We start from the raw sequence: 19958 nt of genomic DNA on the forward strand, positions 1-19958 counted from the left end.
CGGCAGGTAGGGGCTGTTTTTTTTTATAGTTTCTTTGGGATTAAGTTTAACTCCACCCCTTTTCCTTGAACAGCATCTCCACTGGCCTTCCATTTGTGGGCCATGAACACCATTGTCCGGTGAAAACTCTAAACGCTGGCCTTTAAACAGCGAACCTACGTACTAACTAGAGGCTGGACACCAGACACTGCCTTGTCCTCATGGCGTGGGCCAGAGACAGCAACATCTTTCAGACTGCACAAGACTCTGCCCTCATCCAGTACCCCTCTTTTGGTTAGAGTACATTCTAGGTACAAACTAGAGATCAAATGTTTCCACATCTCTCCTGAGCACATAGCCAGACACTGCAAATAACTTACACATCCTCACAAAACAGGGCTGAGAACCTCATAGTCCTCCTCAAGACTTGATTCTTTCAGCACTTTGCAACATTGATCTCTGAAGTGCTTCCCTTCTGATAGAATTACTTCTCTCTAGAAAACAGGAATTGATTTTAACCTAAATTTCAGTGCCAATGATGTTATCCTTTTGACTCCATATTCCCATTTATTGATTGGGTCTTTACTCCCAAATTCAGAAGTATCAACTTGGTCTGTTCGTTATTTTTTTTTTTCTCCCCCCCCCTCCAGGAGTGAAGCCCCATCAGTGCCATATCTGTGGGAAGACATTTTCCCAGAGTGGTAGCCGGAATGTGCATATGAGAAAGCACCACTCCAGAATTGGAGCTGCTGGAAGCAGAGAGCGAGAGCAACCGGGTAAGGAATGTGCAGGAGAGAAAGGCATCCTCCCTGGGATGGGCATGTGAGGGGGGTACTCCGACACATGAGTGAACAAGCGGGTATATGGGGGGGAGGAGGAGGAGGAGGAGGTGGTGGTGAGAGTGTGTGTTCTTACAGGAATAGGAGAGGACAGGCCAGTGGGAGCAGGCAGGTTGTCCTTCCCTAAGGAGTTTAGGGAAGGATGGAGAAGGGAATTCTTGTCTGGATCGGAGGAAACACTTCTTGGGAAAGGTGAAGGGAAAGGAGTAGGTGAGAGAGGCTGAGGGGAAAAGATAGGAGGGCATCTCTGGGTGACAGCCAAGGGGCAGGTGGGCCCTTGCTTTGAAAAATCTTGAATCTGGTCCCTTTTGAAGGGAAGCTTATGCTCTTCATACATACCTCTCCTCTGTTTTAGGGTGCAGAACCTATTCTTCCTATATAAGTAATTCACCTAATATATCCACCTCTGCCTGTTTGTATTGCAGGTGTTCTAAGGGCTTAACATTTTAAAACTCTGGGAGTTCCCACCTAGTGGTGTGCTGGAAGCACAGACCCAAGAGTGGGAATTCATGGAAGTGGGTATCTTTGGAAAATAGACATTTTCGCTGGGTCTGTATGAGACAGAGAGGTCCCTTCCTCTGTGGGTGGTGAGCTGCAAAGGCAGAGTCTAGATAGTTCACAGCACGTTGTTTTTGTAACAGAGTCGCTGGTGGGCAGCAGTTTGCTGGAAGAAGCAGCTGTGCATAGTAAGAATCTGATCTCCATGAACTCTCAGCCTCGTCTTGGCGTGGAGTCTCTGCACCTGCCAGATACTGAGTCTATTATTGGAGTAGAGGAGGGTGAGACCAGCTGCTCTTTTTTCCGCCCCCTTATATGTGGTGACTGAAGTAGGGTCATTCCTCCAGTCTCACTATGATGCAGAGGGATGATTGAGTGTTGCTTTTACTGTGCACGTAGTGGGATGAGTAGATGGAGAATGAATTATAAAGCTGGAGATGGAAAAGAGATTAATTCTTTAGCCCATGTCCTGGGAAGGCATTGCAATACTGTTCCTGCAGCTCATTCTCCTAAAACCTAAGATGTTTTAAATGTTTCAAGCAACAGGCCTTTCATCCTTTACCTTGAGAGACTATGCTAATACATCTCACTATTAGGGCTGACTCTTAATAGCCTAAATAAATGTACTACTTAATGTAATTAAATTATACCTGCTATGTTCTCTTCATCCTCCTAACTTAGTCATTTTGTTGAAGGCCACAATCAAGTTTGTTTGGTGTGTCACATGAAGAGCTCAGGGTGATTTGATGCACTTAAATTAATTTCCAATTAAATAGGTCTGTTTGCAAATTGCAATCTAAACGTGTGGTGCCACTGTCTGTCAATGTGTTGTGATTCTCAGAGGTTCTTGCTGAAGCAACACCAGGAGCCCTCCAATCAGCACCTGATGTCGTTTTGCCACAATCTCATCACCTGGTCACCATGTCAACAGGGAGACACTCCTATGGGGTGTCTGCTTTACTACAGTAAATGTACAGGTCAGTTGAGCAGGCCTTTATTCCTTCTTTAAAGTTTAAAAAAAAAATCTAATGTTGCTGCTAAACTTCAGAATAAAAATGAAGAGTCTGTATTTTCACATTGTTGTTTCTAAGATATTTGTAGACCAAAAGAAAGACAACTTCCTGGCCTGAGAACACAGCACGTTTTGTTAGGATGATCAGAGATGGTTTTTAAGTCGCATATTTTGTTGTTTTTACTGTCACAGCATAACTTGAGTTCATGGTTACAATGCCAAGATGTGGGTAAATTCATAGTACGCTATATAATATTTAAAACTTAGCTGTTTATTTTAGCAATACCATTTTCTCCCTTCTCTCCCCTTCCCACGTCCCCCTTTGTAAGGAGTAGTTTAAACTAAAGGGAGGATCTGTGTTTGAAGTCTCTTTAAATGGCATCAACTGTTCTTATTTGAACTGAATCAAATTTAGTTGGTCGTTCTCAGTTCTTAAATTGTTTAAAAGTCCAATCCTGTTTGTCTTTAGGACAAGCAAAAACATACACAAAGGCAAGAGAATAAAAATAGCAAAAGAGGGTGTGTGTCTGACTTGCAGTTCATTTGCTGGAAGATCACAAGCACAGTACAGGACCCAACTGGAAATCCCAGGGCCTTGGCAAAATTTTACTAAGACAGGCTGCTCAGGAATCGCATTTAGCTTCCCAACCAGATCTCACCAAAATACTGCAACATTAAATCTATTATGGTTGGTTAAACTGAACTATTACTATATAGAAGGCAAAAAGAGAAAGATATAAAATAGATGGGAGGAAATGTACATGCCAGACAGAGATAGCTGGAAGCCTAGCTGTTGCTCAGGACATAGCCATGGGAATAATGATGTCGTCTGGGTGGAATATCTTTGATTCAGTCAAATGATCCTATGTTATTAAGTGTTCCCCAGAACTGCCTAAAAGGAGTAGCAATCTTGTCCAATCAAAACAAGCTTTAGATTTTTCACATAGACACTTCCATCCCTTTTAAGAATTTTTTTTTTTTGGTGGGAGGTCGCTGTAACAAGTCTGAAAACTGACTGTCAGACTCTTTTATCAATAATTTCATTCAGCAAGTTCACTTTGTGCCACTATTTTTACTCCAATCTGGGCTTCTTTTCAGTTGCAATTTTACTTAATAGGTTTATAGATTAAGTCCGATCCTCCTGCCATTCTTTCTTCTCCCTCTCTTCCTTCCAGACACTTTAAAATTTTAATTCAGAGTGGGGTTCAACATAAGTTTTCAGATGGCTGCCTAGGAAAATGAGTTTTCTGAAAACCGGGAGGCAGGTGCTGGTGACCTGGTCCTGGGAGCAGGGATGCTTGCTTTGGCTGCATGTTGTGGCAAGCTTTTTAGAACAGGTTGGGTGTTTGTGGGTAGCAGGACAGTTGTGGGTGATTTGGAAGAATGTAAACTAGTTCTATGTGCAGAATACTGATGATGCTCTGTATGCAGATAAATGTTAATCTGAACTATGTGTGTGTTGACTTTACAGTTACAAAAGGAAGAAGAAACCAATGATATAGTAAGAGAAGACACAGGATGTAAAGTTAAAGAACAGACTTCTGTGTGCAGATCTCTTAAAGGAGAGATGCAGGACCTGAATCCAAAGTACATGCTGTGCAGGCAGTTTACTTTTCATGACTTGCTGCAACAAAAACTAAACTGCAGCCCAGAATGGGATATGAGATGTAGAACATGAGAGTTCCTGGTTGCTGAAGCAGATTCCTGAAGCTAAATTCAGGAGCCACTAATCATGTTGGACTGACAGGTGGGACTTTCTAAACCTGCCATCGGGAGGGATGCAGCACTTCCACCACTGCAACATCAAACCACTTTCACCTGAAGCTGAAGTTTGTTCACAAGCTCCAGCACTTACAAGGCATTATTAGTATTGCTTAAGCAACTAATAGGGGCTTTTGTTAGAGGAGAATATTTAGGGTGTTGTGGATTCTAAATCAGAGCATTGCAGTCCCATTCTTCCTTCTGAGTTTTGAAGGTTTATTTCCAGGCTGACCCTAACTAGAATCTGAGGCTCTTCCTTGAGGGGCAGGAGCTTCTCCACCACTCTTCCTTGCTTTATGAAAATATGTTCCCTAGAGTTCCACCTTGCCCCAGAGTCTGAGGCCAGACACAAGTTAGAGGATTACCTCAGAGCCAGCTCTGCTTCTTGCTTTGCCCCATATTTCTTCATTTCTAAAATGCTTATTAGTATGTTTAGTTTTTTTTATTTAAAAATCAGAGGTAGAAGATTAAGTGTTTTACTGTATTGTAAATAAACAGCCTGTTTCGCTCTTTGGCTTCTGATTTGGTTTGGCAGAAAGTGTTTTTATTTAAATTTTGTAAATGTAATAATTTGTATATCTTTCTCCCAAAGTGTGGCACAGACAGTATGTGCAAGGGTCACTGTTGAAAACATGCCAGCCGTGCTAGATGGTAGCTGGGGTGAGTACAAAGGTAATGGTGCTCTAATCATGTTCCATCAATCCAACTAACTCTGGATCTTTCTGTTATAATGGTTTGTGGTGAAACTGTTAGCTGTGTGGACATTTAAATGATTGTTATTAGACTTCTGAGTTAGCACCCCATTGAGATAAAAGTCGAAGTTTACATCTTTAGGACAATATGCTACTTCCTGCCACCCCACAGGTACACACCTACAAGCCTGAGTATAAATGGGCTTTACACAGAAAATGATTTGGGGTGGGGAAGGAATTCTGTTCTCCCCATCCCATCCAACGTAGTGGCATGGCGCACAGCGACAATACAGTCCCTTCACCACCACCACTTTCTTCTGGGCTGTAGTAACAGGAGAGGCCTCTGTGACCCTTCTATGGGACAGGATTTGGCCTATGTAGTGCCCTGGCCACCAGACTGCTCACACCCTGAAACCTCTCTGCACAGCGTACCCCTGCCTAATGGAACAACAGTGGCTCTTTTGTAGGTAGGGACCTTTGCTATAGTGAAGGGACAATATGTGATTCTCAGAGATACTGTTCCATTCTCTGTCTGCAGACTCAGCACTTGCATTGGTTCCACATTTAGAAGGTGCTTCAACCAGAAAGGCTAGAAAACTTAATTTTTGTTTTAAATGAAAGCTAAGATTCTATTGAGGCTCAGCCAATGAGAAGGACTGCTACCCTGCAGCACTGGTGTGCCAACTCAAGTTGGGGCACTGGCTCAGCTGGTGGAAAGGAAAGTGCCAACTCCTACGCCTACCTTCTTTTTTTCCAAGTTGAAGGGTATGCAGAGAGAACAGAGAGTAAGGATAGGGTGGTACAAAGAAACAGACATCTTGCAAAAAAATTAAAAGGAGCCATCTTTTAATCTCAAAGCACTTTGACATAATGCACAATTTTCAGAAAATATTCTAATTGTCAATGAGACTTACCCCTAAAAACACAGACTATCTCACCCCCGCTGTTATCTGAAGGAAGATCTCTATTTGCTGTCAGGTATAGAAATACCCTTTATATCATTTAAGATGCAGCCAGGCAGTGCAGTGGACATACTCATATATAGTGCCTGGTCCCACTGAAATCCATGTAGAAAAAGCTCCCAGTAATGTTAATGGGGACAGGCTTGGTCCCCTAACAGCCACTGATATCAGTAGTAGAACTGGTCCCAAAACCATCCACAACAAAAAAGCAAACTAGGGAAATGTTGGCTTTGTGAAATTGAAATTGGAAAAAAAATGAATTATTGTAAGGTGGGTGCAAAACTGGTTGAAAGACTGTACTCAGAGTAGTAATCAGTGGTTGACTGTGAAACTCTGGGGACACACCTGAGGGGAATTCTGTAGGGAGTCCATTCTGGGGCTGGTAAAATTCAATGTTTTCATTAATAACTTGCATCACGAAGTGGAGAGTACGTTTATAAAAATTTGCAAATGACACAAGTTGGGGGGGGTGTAAATGCTTTGGAGGACAGTTAAAATTCAAAACAACTGTGACAAATTGGAGAATTGGTCTGAAATCAACAGAATATTCGATAAAGACAAGTGAAGAGTACTACACTTAGGGGTGCATTTAATTTTTTCTTCCTACAAAAGAGGAAATAACTGCCAGGTGGTAATACTGCTGAGAAGGATCGGGGCAGGGGAGAGTAGAGGTGGATCACAAAGTAAATATGAGCTAACAATATGATGCAGTTACAAAAAAAATATCAGTCTGGGTTGCATTAACTGCAATGTCGTATGTAAGAAGGGGGAAGTAACTGTCCTGCTCTATTTGACAGTTCTGGGTGGCACACTTTAAGAAAGATGTGGACAGATTGGAAAGTCCTAAGAAGAATGAGAAGAAGTCCTAAGAAGAATAAGAAGAATCAACAACAATGATAAAAGGTTTAGAAAATCTGACTTACAAGGAAAGGATAAAAAATTGGATGTATTTAGTTTTGAGAAAAGACTATTTGATACTAGTTTTAAAATATGGGGGGACCTGACAGTGTTTAAAATCTTAAGGGCTGTGATGAAGAGGATGGTGATCAATTGTTCTCCATGTTCTGGGAAAGTAGGACAAGTAGTAATCAGCAAGGGAAATTTGTTAAATATTGGGAAAAACTTTCTAATTATAAGGATAGTTAAGTGCTGGAATAGGCCCCCAACGTAGGTGGTGGAATCCCTGCCATTGGAGGTTTTTAAGAACAGGTTAGAAAACATCTGTCAGGGATGGTCTAGGTATACTTGGTCCTGTCTCAGCACAAGGAGTTGGATTAGAAGAGCTCTCAAGTTCCCTTCCAGCCCTATATTTCTAGGAACTTTGCTTAATTACAGCATATAGGCAGGACATGACTTCAGGGAGCTTTAAGGGGTTTTAAAAAACTGATTTTGAGCTAGGAGAGAACAACATTGGACAGGAGCCCAAACTTCAGATTTGGATAGCTTTTTAATTACATGGAGCTCAAAATGTGACGAATTTCCTCAAACCTTGTACTGACACCCTTCACAGTAAATCATGCCAAACCCATGATCTGAGCCAAAGTTACAAGGGGCTAAAATAGAGCTTTATAATGGAAAGTGGTTGCAACTTTTATGGCAAGACCGTGTCTCCATAACAATAGGAGAGGAGCAGAGCTGCTGCTCAGCTGGTGCAGAGGCAAGATGCTAGAGAAGAGCTTCTTTTCAAATCTTCTCCCCAGGGGAATTCAAATCCATAAACCTATTATTCTGTACAAATATCTTACTTAAAATCCACTTCAACATACATATGCAACATGAAACATCAACAGAAATCAACATCAAAAACAAGGGACAGCTTCAGAGCAAAATTTTAAAATCTACTAAATTTTCCCTTTCCATTCAAAGTCTTTTGAGTACAAAGGAAGTGAACACAAGTGTACATGCCTTCAGGTCTACCTCTCTTTTTTCAGCAATAGTGCCCCAACCCATCACCCTCCTCTCTCCCTGCTTCACGCAGTCTCACTGTTGGTTCTAAACCTGAAAACCAGAATAAGGGACAGGGAAATGAGTCCGCTGAGGAACACTTTTGAGGGATTTAGGAGGAGACCAGGGAGAGGGGCAAGAAGTGTTCTAGGCAAGAGTCAATCCTTCTTGCTCCTGTGTATAGTCTTCCTATGTCATCCAAACCACAGCAACTTTCTCTTAAGTCAGGCACTTGAAAAGACAATAGAATCTGAGTTAGAAACTGACCAACTGCAAACCTTATTTGGAACCAGAAATACACAATTAGGCAGCATCAGAGATGGGAGGGGAAAGAAAAAAAAAAAAAAAAAAGCAAATACAGTACAGTGCTGTGTTAAAAGCAAACTACTAAAAAAAAGGGAAAGCAGCATTTTTCTTCTGCATAGTAAAGTTTCAAAGCTGTATTAAGTCAATGTTCAGTTGTAAACTTCTGAAAGAACAACCATGTTTTGTTCAGTTACAAATATTTCAGAGTTATAAATAACCTCCATTTTCGAGGTGTTCATAACTCTGAGGTTCTACTGTTGAAACTCTAGAACACTGGTTCCCAAACTATGGATTGTGACCCCAAGTGGGATTGTGCCATCGGCAGATGGGACTGCAGTCATGTCATCAGTGGATGTGTTTACGGTGCTCCTGAGTGTGTGGAGGATACCACTTTGCTCCACACAGCGTGACCGTGCATGGACAGTGTGTGTGAGATCATGCTTGCTCTACAAAATGACATCCTCCATGCTGTCAGGTCACAGGAAGCAATAAGTCTGAAAATGGGGTCAAAAGTTTAGAACTGCTGCTTTCAAGCATCTTGGACTAAAGGAAATAATTGAAAGTAGGTCCACTGAGTCTTGTGCAGGGTTCTTATGTTGTCATTTTCTTTGTTCTCTGCTCTTCCTAAGATTCTTCTTCCTGTATCGTGCCAATGTCTGTGTCCCTCTGAGACTCCTGCGCTCTGTAGAAACAGTCAGAACCTTTTGTTAACTATTGGAAATGATCTGCGCTACTTTATACTTTATGCATGAGAAGCAGAAGTCTGGTCATATGGGTCATAAGCACAAAGAGCAATAGGGGAGCCTTATTACTTGATACAGCATAATTGAATTATACTCTTCACCTGTGATGGCACAGATTAGAATTCTTTGGGAACAAGGAGGAAGAATGTTTCTGTCTAGCCAAAGACAGGAGAGTTGGTTCTATATCCTTACTGCTTTGATTACCTGTGAGTTTCAGTCTCTTCCTCCTTTGGTAGGTCAGTAGCATCTCTCCCTTTGTTCCTTACAAATTCCTCATTCAGCCCAACCTGACAAAGGGTGTCCCGGTAGTGTCTCTCTGCCTCTTGCCGGGCATCATGCTATGGAATTGAAACAGAAAAATGAACCAACCTGAACTGGGTCCTTCCCCATAATGGACACCCTAAAATAATTCTATCTAGAAGGTTTCGGTTCCTAGCAGCTACACAGGGGCTGTGATAATAGAGAAAGCTCTGTTCAGAGTCACAACTGTGAGCCACCTCCTTCCACACTCCTGTTCCTTGCCCCTCTCACACCCCCTGCGAACAGCATCCTCGTCCTAGTAGGCCAACAGCTGTACCCCAATCCTGATTTAGCTACACCCTTCTTTCTCTGTGCTGGTTTCCAGTTTGAGGGAGAGATTGGGAAGCAGGTAATTTGAGGCACAGGGGAGTAAGGTGGGACTGGTGTGGGAATTAGATCCACTTTGGAGTCCCACCCAATCCACTTGTAAGCAGCCAGAAGTCATCTCCCCCTCACTAATCCAACATCTTTCATTGACTCCAACTAAACTCTGCAAATTTGCCCATTCCAAGATGTCATCCATCCAGAAATTAGACAGCTCTTCTAAAGGCTAAACCATACTATCAGTGTGGATGGCCTCCTCTTTAGGTGAGTGAATGCCACACCAACCTTGGCTAATTCTTTCTAGCCTGACAAACAGGAGATTGACCTCCAGTGGGATTACTGTATAGAGATGCCTATGTCTTTCTCTTCCCACACAGATCAAGTGCTCAGCTGAACAGTTTTATCATGAGCTGGGAAGACAGCTCTTTTAAGAGGCTTAGTTTAATGTGCAGCTGGCTTGTCCCTACATCTAATCAGACTATTCCACAGCTCAGAGCTGATGTGTAGAATTTGAAAGAGGAAACCCAGAAGGGAGTTTTTTACATGGTACAGTGTTTGCAGCCACTGTAAAAGTTTGTTTTTTAAGCTGTTTATTTTTAATATAGTATATGTAGAGGATACTGTACAGTGATGAGAGGTACTGAATAAATAGTCCCTGCCCAACAAGCTTGCAGTTGATTGGAGGGACTACATTGTTTCTTTCTAGGACCTGTCTACCACTTTCCAAACAAAAGTACAGAATAAACACCAAACTGAGTATGGTCTTCAAATGGTTAGTTGTAGATTTTTACATTGTAAACTATGTTATTCAGGGCAGGGACAAGGAGTTCATATTGTGCCTGGTAGAATGAAGCCCTAATCCTGATTACGGCCTTGGGGTGTTACTGCATTATAAATTAGTAAGTAGCTGCAAAGCTTCACAGAACAGCTGAGCACAGTGGAGTGGTATTTTTCCTGAGGGAGGCAGGGAGTTTGCCAAACATTAAATGGGAAGCTGTTCTAGGTCTGTCCCTTTCTGAATTTAGTCCAGAGACTACATAGCTTTGCACCTTCTTATTCCTGACTGAATTCCACCCAGCTTCCTTACTCATCTCAAAATCTAGCTGACAAAATTTCTTGTGCTCCATACTGGTACTGGAGCTTTGAGTGGTTACCTTTGTGACCTGTTCGAAGAGATATGGTCGGTTCTTGACTCGTATCTGCATTTCTTCCAGTTCTTTTTTGTACTCCTTTGTTCTTTTGCGGTCATTCTGCCTGAAATGGAAAAGTTCCCTGACTAATTGTGGTGCCCTAAGACTGACTTCTTGGTTTCTGATCAAAAGTTGGAAATCCTCATCTCAAATATCCCCAGGACATGCTCTTAATTACTTTGCTTCTGTTTCACATACTGTGTGCATCAGATAAAATGCACTTATGCTGCTGCAGGGTACACAGTATTAGGTAAGGTTCCACTTAAAGATGAAAAGTGAAACAGTTAATACAAACACAAATATTGAGGTTGCAGTGGTGGAGGCATTCACAGAAAATGTGATACTTGTGGCTTTTTCTATCTGTTTGGAAAGAGCTGTGTTGAAATGCAAAAAAAAATAAAATAAAAATGACAGTGAAATGGGCCTGGCTGCCCGAGGAAGGTAGATTTTGGGTCATAGGTGCCCAGGTTCAATCCCCTTCCAAAGCAATTATCTTTTGTTGTTAAAAACAAGCTACTGCTGCAAAGAGCTATCTATCAATGTGGCCTGGGATACTGACCAGTTTTGTTTCATCTTCTCCTTGTGCGTCTCCTTCAGGCTTTTATGAGGATCCATTGCTTTTGCTCGACTACTCATAGATTTATGCATAGCCTGACATTTTTTTCTGTGTATCTCCATCCAATGAATTCCTTCATTTTCCCTGCTCTTTTTGTCTTCCTGGGAGTATCTACACAGAGAAAAGTGGGTAACGGGGCAACAGGTTCATTTCAAAGTGCAGGAATGTTGGCTGGGAATCTCACTTTGCTAATGCTGAAGTGTGACAACCTGTCTAAAAAGATAATTAATGTGTTACTGCCATGTAATGCCAAAAATACTTGGTGGGAGCATGGTAAGAGAGGGAACAAGCAAGGGAAAGGGATTAGCAAAGGGGAAATATATGGAGGAAGAAGATGAGAGAGGGAGAACAATAGGCACTTGGATACTAAAGTGATGGGACTATTTAAGAAACGAGAGAGAGACAGACATGCAGAAGGAAAAAAACATATCTTACTGAAGTCAGCACCTCTTGTCATTCAATTGGGGAGAAGCTGCTTCCAGAAAAACCAATGTAGGCATTGGTGGGAGTGGCAGGTGTGATGGGGAAGAGCTAAACTATTTCAAATGTCATCTTCTCTACTGTATTATTAGTGGGGCATGGTTCTGTAACGAAGTACTTTTTTTCCTACTCACCTCATCGCTGATTCCCTCTTTCTTGTTGCATCTGTAATGTGCACTGGTAGGGTGTTGCAAGAGAGAGAGGAGAGACCAGTCAGAGAACAACTTCTTTGCACTGGAGCCTTGGAAGGCTGCTGAAAATCCAGATAGAAATGAAATCTAGTTTAGTATAATTGTGAAATGTGCGGAAACTCCTTTGTTGTTCTTTAGGTGGCTACTGAAGAGACTCAAACATGTCTGCAGCAGTCTGTGAGGACTGACCTCCAATTCACGCCTACCAATGAGGTTGGTGGGAGTCCTTAACAAGGCACTGAAGAGAGAGATCAAAAAGATAATCTTGTCCATCTCTTCCCAGTGCAGCATTATCCCTTTCCAGGGTTTTGTCAGTCTAATTTTAAAGACAATCTTTCACCACTTTCCTTGGAAGACTATTCCACAGCCTAATGCATGTCATTGTCCACAAGCTTGTGCAGATATTCTGCATGAATTTTCCCTTTCTTCTTGATTACTTATAAAATATTAAAAAAAAATAATGTAAGAATGCATAATGTTTACAAAGAGATGAGTTTCTAATAAATGGCACAAATTGTTCAATATAGATAAGGAAATAAGGTTGTTGAAAATACATAAGGCAAATTATAATATTTTAAAAAAACCACATTGTATGACTTCTTCCTAGCACAGTATAAAGAACGGAACAATGGAAAGGTTATTATTCTCATCATTCTGGAATACACTGTTGGGTTACCATGTCCCAGATACTCCTGGAGGCAGCCCACTGGATCAGTGTTTTGGTGCCCAACTGCTCATATTACACCATGAACCCAGTTTTCTCCCTCTGTCTGGCAGAAGCAGCTCACTGTACTCTGTCTTGTTTTGGGGAAGGTCTTGGACTTTGGTCTTGAACGGAGTCTGTTCCCCTCAGCTCTCCTCTAGCAGGCAGAAGACAGATTGATCTCAGTGGGGAACCTGTCTAGGATTAGGCAGAAGTGGCTGAGCCTTGGCTGCCTTTGCTTCACTCTTCAATGCCCTGTCTCTGGCTGACCAGGGATCTAGGAAGGGGCCATGTTAGACAAGAGCAGACAGGTCTCCCTGTCAGGTAGGTCAGCTTCAGTAAAAATATATATGATTACAAATCAGAAGACAGAGATCCCAGCAATCGGACACCTGGCGCGGTGTGAAGGGTGTAATGCTACAGAAACACATCATCCCCTCACCTTCATTTTCTGCTCATTAGCCTGTCTCTGCCTGCAGTGGAGATTGGAGGTTCTCAGTTTAAATGGTTGATTACGAGTTGGCTCTTTGACTTCTCGTATCCTTATTGCTTCTCTCTGAAACACCCAGTAAAGTCTTTCAAAATCAGGCACCGCTGGGTTAATTCTTGGTTTAAAGCTGAAGTTGTCTTGCAGGAAGCTGAGTTTTTCTTGTTTGGTTTTGGTGGCGATTCGGGCCTGTGGCTCTCTTTGTCTGTTGCTAGGATCAATAGGAGCCAAGGAGTTTTCCAACAAATCCTTGGCTCTCATCTGAATGCAGATTTTCCTGTAGAGTTCAGCTTCTGGGAAACAAAACCAAATCAATGAGAATAAAGACTGGCAGAGGGCGTTGGGAACTGCCAACACAGAAAAGGGAGAGGTTGGGAGCACAGTGAGACCTTGCTCCTACAAATATTTCATCATAATGGGAGAGGCTAACACAAGTAGAGTGTTCAGTATTTGTTTGCTTAGTGCATTTTTCTACCCAAAATGCAAGATTGGTCCTTTATGACTTTTTCCCAACCCCTCACAAGCACCATGGACTGATTTTTCTCCCTTGCTGTGGCATAAATTACTAAGCACACCATCCCTCCGGGGTGCAGTTACTGGACAGGTTGTTTCTCCACCACCACCATAAGGGTGCTGGTGAAGGTAGCTGCACCCTTCTGTCCTGCAGGAATGTGATGGTAAGGGGGCTCTGTGATGATCTGTTGTTTTCTTCTATTGACTAATGTCCCTGCGGCTGATCACATGATCCAGACATTGTAACTTGAGTATACTTTTACTAGGTGATTTTTTTTTTCTATACAGGATCCAGTGACCTTAGTCCATATTAGAAAAGATTCCGGGTAAAAATGCATACAGTGGGGAGCAGAGTTCTGCATCCCTGAAGTCCTCATTTCATGTCATTTCTGGGCCTAATTTTCTATGGGAGGTGGGGAGTGTATGTTGTAGGGATAATATGCAACTTTGACTTCTTTCACAGGTGCCATTTTCGTGGACACTATGTACACAAAATAATTTTTCCACTTTTAGACAGGATGGTGGATAGTGCTGATGGAACAATAAGGTTTTTATAGGGCTTGTGCAGAAATATACAAGGTTTATACAGTTTACAAGGTTATAATGACTTAAGCATGACATTCTATTGAAAATGTTCAATTTTTTCCACTGATTCTTATATAACACATGAAACCTGCACTTGTGCACATCCAATTGGTCAGTTACCTAATTACAATGGTACAGGGTACCACACGGGCTGCTGGGATATCGACCATAACGGTACAGCATAAAATAGGAAAACAATGATCCACCCAATCAGGCAACACTCTCATCACACCAGCTGTCTAACCAACCAAGTGTCTTATATGTCTTCCCCATCCATTCAGTCTAACAGTCCATTTAGAATAGTACATTACAAGATAGTATAGCTGCTGAAAAAATTATAACAAACACACTCAATGTAAAGGGATATGGATTACAGCAATTAGCAAATTAGACATTTGCAAAGAAATGCGATATGGCTTTAAAATGGCCAATGCAAATTTGGGTAATATATAGAAACACATCATGTCACAGAGCATGGAGGTGATGAGAGACTGTACATGGCTCTGGTGAGGTCTGCCTGCAACAGTGGTTTGAGTGCTTGGCACCATAGTACCAGAAAAATATTGACAAGGTTGAGGGACTGAGAAGAGCAATAAAAATGATTAGGGGATTGATTTCTCAAGAGCTAAGTATGTGCCATTTGCCTAAACAACAACCACAGTGTAACAAGTCTATAAATATCTGAAGGAAGGAAAATTTATTTAGGGGTCTTCAAGTAGGCTGAATATGAGGAAAAGTTTCCTGACAGAGCTGTACTTAGCAAGGAATTCTTGCTTGAAGGAACTGGTGGAAGCCTCAGTGCTTGGGACATTTAAAAGTGGACTATATAGAGCCCTGGAACCAAGACTGGGGAACAATCTTGTATAGACTTTCATAACTTAATAGATGTTCCCCATCTTGAACTTTTAAGATTGATCATGTCCTTTAATCTTCCACTGCCAACTCTGTCACAGACCATCATAGTCCATGTAGCTCAGAATCAACAGTCCGACCCCTGTTGTACTGGAAAATATTGTAAATCTATCTAATCCACCAGTGGCCAATACTAGATGTTTCAGAAGAAGGTGTAAATTTCCCTGAGCTAGTAACCCTCACGAAGGCCTGTACTTTCACATCAACTCAGCAAGCTAGAGGGGGTGAGCCAATGAGCTCAGGGGCATTTGTACCTTGGCATCAGAACAGCATGCTAAAGCTGCTCAGCCCATGAGTTCAAAGATACCTTGACATCAGTCCGGACAAAAAGAGGCACTGAGTGACCATACAACATCATTCCCTTTAACAACAGACCAGAAATCTAGAGGTTTTAAGTTGGTGACTTCATAGAGACTTCTAACTTGATATCAGCAAAGTAAGCTAAAGGGGCATGTCACTAACCTAACAAAGTCCTGTGCATTGACATCAGCCAAGCCAGTTAAAGGAGCTGAGCCAGTGCCATCACAGAGCTTGTCCCCTGATATAAGACGAACAAGCTAGAGGTGTCGTGTCAGAACTTCTATGGCTCCTGCTCTTGCTTCTTCATTGGCTGGTGAAATAAAGATTCATCTGGTAGAAGAATCAGGAGTGGGGAAGAAGGAGAAGCAGTGGCTTGGCTGAGCACCTTATATAGGACTCCAAGCCTTATTATCAATATATGTGGAGCAGCAGTGGCACCTGATAGGAGAGAAATGATTGGCCAAATTATAATCTCCCATCTGCCTTCTTGGAAGATCTGTCCCACTGCTGGTTCCCCCCTCCCATCCAGGGGAAAAAGTGAATTACCCCATCAGGTTCCTCTCCTGTTCTGGCATTCCATGGTGGGATGTATGAGAGGAGGGGGTGGTTGGGAGCACAAGGGATGTGCTCCTACAGCCTTTCCCATGCTGTGTATTCATGTGTATTTGTACACGCTCATGATTGGACAGCTATGAGCTTTCTTGGAGACATGGATCTTTTTCAAAGATCAACATTCCCATGCTCTTCTCTGGGCCACGTTCCATCACACAGGTTGATGCAATGTCATGTCACTACGTGACAACATCACTAGAATTGGTGACTCCCCCTCCTATTTTGATCTACTTTAACCATTACTCCCTCATTACAAAGACAAGGTGAGTGAGGTAATATCTTGTATTGGACCAAGTTTTGTTGGTGAGAGAGACAAACATTTGAGCTACACAGAGCTCTTTGGTCTGGGAAAGGTATTCTGACTGTCACAGCTAAATACAAGGTTGAACAGATAGTTTACTTATGCAGTTCAACCTTGTCAAGCTATGACACTGAGTACCTTTCCCAGAACTGAAAAAGAACTCTGTGTAACTCAAAAGCTTGTCGCACCAACAGAAGTTGGTCCAATAAAAGACATTACCTTGCCCACCTTGTTTCTCTAATATCCTGGGACCAACACTGCTACAACAAAACTGCATTACCTCTTCATATAATTCATGTAACTATGCAATACTACACGGTGGAGAAAATGCCTTTCCGATTCACATGCTGCAGATGCTGGGAAGTTCTCACTGCCTGCTTCAAGGTGTGAGAGTCCTGCCTCCCTGCTTTACTCTGATAAAATAAATGTTTGTACATGGTGGACGGACAGGCTAACAAGCAGCCCTCTTTCAATCCTACACCTGGGACAACTACTTCTTTCTTATGGCTCTGAGCAATCTTCTCCTGGAGAGATGCCCCTATCAGGAAGAGCCTGACAGGACAAGAAGCAGAACATGTTATTTCCCAGCATGCATTGTCATGGCAGCCAGACAGCGAGAGACATGACTGGCAAAGTGAGGCAGACATGGAATCCCTCCTACAGGAAGACCACTAAGCACTTTACCTTTGAGTTTATCCCCAAGAACTGGGTTATAGATGGATTTAGGGACTGTCTTGCTGCCTTTTGGTTTGGAGTTCTCAACAGGAGCCAGTGCTGCCAAGACCTTCTGTCTGATGGCCTCCTTTTTCTTGTCCTCCTTCTCCAGGAAGCTGAAGGGTCGCTGAGTGGAAAGGAGCAACTCTTTTCTCTTCTGTGTTGCCACCTCCCTGCGAATCTCATTCTGCTCCATTATTTCCTGGTAGAGTGGCAAGTAGACATGGGCAGGCACCGGCTGTGCCCGGAATTGTTTCTGGCACTCTGCCTCCTCCTGACTTTGTCTTTTGTTCCTTTGTTTCTCCATCTCAAGGGATGCACGTGATTTCATCACCTGGGGCTTTTTATGAGCCTCACGCAAAGTCATCTTGAAGGGCTTGGGGATGGTGATAGTAGAGACCCAGGTAGATGCAGCAGTCTTTGGCCTCAGGTGGGACTGAGGAAGTGAGAGAGGATTTTGCTGATCCCAAGGACTGTCCAAGTTTAGGTCAGTTAAAGAACTGGACTGGCTTATGATACTAGATCTGTGGGTAGGACAAAGACATGATTATTAAAGAGGCAGTAACAAATAAAGTGATAAGAAGTCTCAAAGGGATGTGCAATAGAGAGCTACCTTCTGGCTGGATAGAAGTGACACTTATGTACATTTGTAAAGTCCTTTGAGAACCTCTGATCAAAAGTGCTATATAAATGCAATATACTAGAGATCTGTATACTTTGTTGCTTATGTAGGCCAAGCTGCACACACAGCTGGGCCCCTCACTCCTTGATGCCTAGAACGTTCCCTGAAATTTTGGCATTGACCCAACACGGTATTCCAAAGTTATCATGTTACAGACAGACAAACAGAAATGCCACTGAGTGGAGGGTTAGGCCTCACTTACTCGGCCAATATCGGTATTCAATTGGAGGCATTTCCAGGAAGATAATGAGCAGAAGGAAAATAACAGCTTTCCAATGTGTCCTACCTTGAAGCCTCATAGGGCTTGCCCTGCAGAGTCAATCGCCCTTTGTCTTGGGAGAAGTCTTCCAGTTCCTCCTTGAAGGGTTTCTGGTCGCTCTCCAATTTTACCTGGTAGAGCAAGCCCAGTTCTAACAGATACTGTCTGTTTTTCATCTTGAGTGCCTGCAATGTGTCATAATACCCCTTAGCTGAGCCTGAGGCAGCTGCCATCTCCTTGCCTGCCTGGAGAAAATCCAGCTGCTCATCTGTCCTGGGCTGAGTGATACCACCAACTCTCTCTGTTTCTGGCTCAGAATCTGAAGAATCTTGAGGTGGAAACACCTAAAGAGATCACACTGGATGTTCAGTAAAGCCATTAATAACTGTCTGACACTAATGTCTTGAGCTCTGAGAGGCATCTCCCACACACAGCCTACTGCTTGTTCTGATGCCAACTCCAGCTTAGCCAGCTGCATTCCCATTGGTGCAGGAAGGCAGAAAATACAACATAAAAGAGCTGACCTAAACTCCACAAAAAACAGAATACCCAGTGCCTCTCTAGCTCTCCCTGTCATACAAAGGTCTTGCTGGTGGGGCTGTTTCAGTTTACACACTATAATCTATGCAACTCAGTCCTGTATGTTCTCCTCCCCACCTTCAGTTGTGTCCAGCACTTTTTGGACATAGCTGTGAATCAGGCCTATGGTACCCAATCCTGTTCCAACTGCCATTAATAGAAAAAACCTCTCCTTTATAGAGAAGGGAGCAGGATTGAGCCTCTAACTCTCACTGGAGTCAATGGCAGCAGGAATCAATCCCAAACTATCTACAACAAAATTCATTAACAACTTTGCTTAATTACAATATGTTTTTCCCCAAATAGTGCCAGGTTGGGAGTTTTAAGGAGATTTAACTATTTGGGAAACCTGGAGAGTTATGAACAAGCATTTCCGAGATAGTGGGTGACAAAGAAACAAACGTCAGGGTAATTTTTCAATGACCTGTAACACAAACACCCCTCTTCGACCTCTGGGGTAAATCTGGCAGTTGTCAAGCCATGTACATTTTCCATGCTATATTTGTAGGGAGGTTAAAATAGGTTTTATAATGGAAGCTGGCTGTAACCTTAGGGGGCAGAGGCTACATCCTCTCCATAAGGCTGACAAAGGGTCCCACTGTAGCCTTCCAAAATCGGAGCCCAACTATCCCTCCTGACCCTGAGCGATTCATTTCAGCGAGCTGCTGATGTCCAAGGTATCTGGCTAGTAAAGAGGGATGGGGGCCAGGAGGGGACAAAGCACTGACCGGTGGTGCAGGCACGGGGCGACCTGGCTTCTTCAAGTCCCCGCTTCGCCGTGGCTTTCCTGGGCGACTCCGGGCACGTCACGTGGCCTCCCTTGACCTCAGTCGCCCGCGCAATCGGGGTAAGAGCCCCTCAGGGGCCAGGGCAGGGGAGGTGCTCCGTTGCCAGGGTAACGGGACCATGGCACTGAGGTGACTGCGTCACACAGCCCGTCAATCCCGCACGCGCCCTGAAGCCGTTACTCGGAGAGGGCAAAGAACACGCCGGTTGTTCCCATGGTAACAGCCCCCTGGTGCTCAGCTCCCTCCCTTTTCTCACCTCTCGGGTTCGGGTCCGCGCCCCGGCTCCACCCCCAGGTGACCCCATTTTGGCTCCTTGCTTTGGGCTCCCAGTTGGCTCTGTAGCTCACGAAAGCTTATGGTCAAATAAATTGGTTAGTCTCTAAGGTGCCACAAGGACTCCTTTTCTTTTTACTGTCATCTCTGGTCCTCACGGGCTGTACCTAGCCCCGCCCCCCGGCGGGCCCTACCAGCTCATTGGACAGTGGATACCTGTAGGCTACTCCAATTAGCGGTGTGGCCAGGCCTATAAACCCGCCCTCTCTGTCGTCGCTGCTTCAATAGCCAATGATCGCCTTTCCCTCTGCTCATCGATTGGGAGGACATTCCCAGGAAGGAGTGGCTGGGCATGCACCTCGGCTGTTGGCACACGCGTTGTCATGGCGCTTGTTTTGTCACTTCCGTTTTGG

The 19958-nt window shown here is 43.4% G+C and overlaps 2 protein-coding genes across 7 annotated transcripts in view; one reads left to right on the plus strand and one right to left on the minus strand.

Annotated features, from left to right (window-relative positions):
- ZNF410 (zinc finger protein 410) overlaps positions 1-4611 on the plus strand; it is a 31282-nt gene extending 26671 nt beyond the window's left edge. For all 4 annotated transcript variants that reach the window (XM_084630510.1, XM_084630508.1, XM_084630507.1 and 1 more), the window contains exons 9-12: positions 630-755; positions 1460-1597; positions 2158-2293; positions 3800-4611. In XM_084630510.1, coding sequence (XP_084486636.1) covers positions 630-755; positions 1460-1597; positions 2158-2285 — 392 coding nt within the window. In that variant the 3' untranslated portion in view covers positions 2286-2293; positions 3800-4611. The remainder of the gene's footprint in view (positions 1-629; positions 756-1459; positions 1598-2157; positions 2294-3799) is intronic.
- Positions 4612-5610: 999 nt separating this feature from the next.
- Positions 5611-19692, minus strand: FAM161B (FAM161 centrosomal protein B). 3 transcript variants are annotated; one of them, XM_084630657.1, is made up of 9 exons: positions 19529-19692; positions 17933-18249; positions 16935-17488; positions 12983-13320; positions 11781-11896; positions 11110-11277; positions 10515-10614; positions 8941-9074; positions 5611-8675 (listed from the first exon to the last, which is right to left on the minus strand). In XM_084630657.1, the coding sequence occupies exons 1-9, from the start codon at positions 19574-19576 to the stop codon at positions 8618-8620; spliced, it is 1833 nt and encodes a 610-aa protein (XP_084486783.1). In that variant the 5' UTR covers positions 19577-19692; the 3' UTR covers positions 5611-8617. The 3 variants fall into 3 exon arrangements, with proteins under 3 accessions (XP_084486783.1, XP_084486782.1, XP_084486784.1); XM_084630656.1 differs by having other exon boundaries at positions 11781-11899; XM_084630658.1 differs by lacking the exon at positions 19529-19692 and adding an exon at positions 19213-19522 and having other exon boundaries at positions 11781-11899.
- Between the last annotated feature and the right edge of the window lie 266 nt (positions 19693-19958).

Source organism: Lepidochelys olivacea, assembly GCF_965140295.1.
Source record: "Lepidochelys olivacea isolate rLepOli2 genome assembly, chromosome: 6".
Classification (NCBI taxonomy): domain Eukaryota; kingdom Metazoa; phylum Chordata; order Testudines; family Cheloniidae; genus Lepidochelys; species Lepidochelys olivacea.

What these genes read in the sequence shown, in the direction of transcription:
- FAM161B (XM_084630656.1), bottom strand. Translation starts at nt 19,576, where the DNA reads ATGGGGTCACCTGGGGGTGGAGCCGGGGCGCGGACCCGAACCCGAGAG. An exon ending in AAGCCCTATGAGGCTTCAAG is followed by an intron (nt 17,489 to 17,932) that starts GTAGGACACATT and finishes TCCTACCCACAG; the next exon opens with ATCTAGTATCATAAGCCAGT. An exon ending in CTAATGAGCAGAAAATGAAG is followed by an intron (nt 11,900 to 12,982) that starts GTGAGGGGATGA and finishes CTGGATTTTCAG; the next exon opens with CAGCCTTCCAAGGCTCCAGT.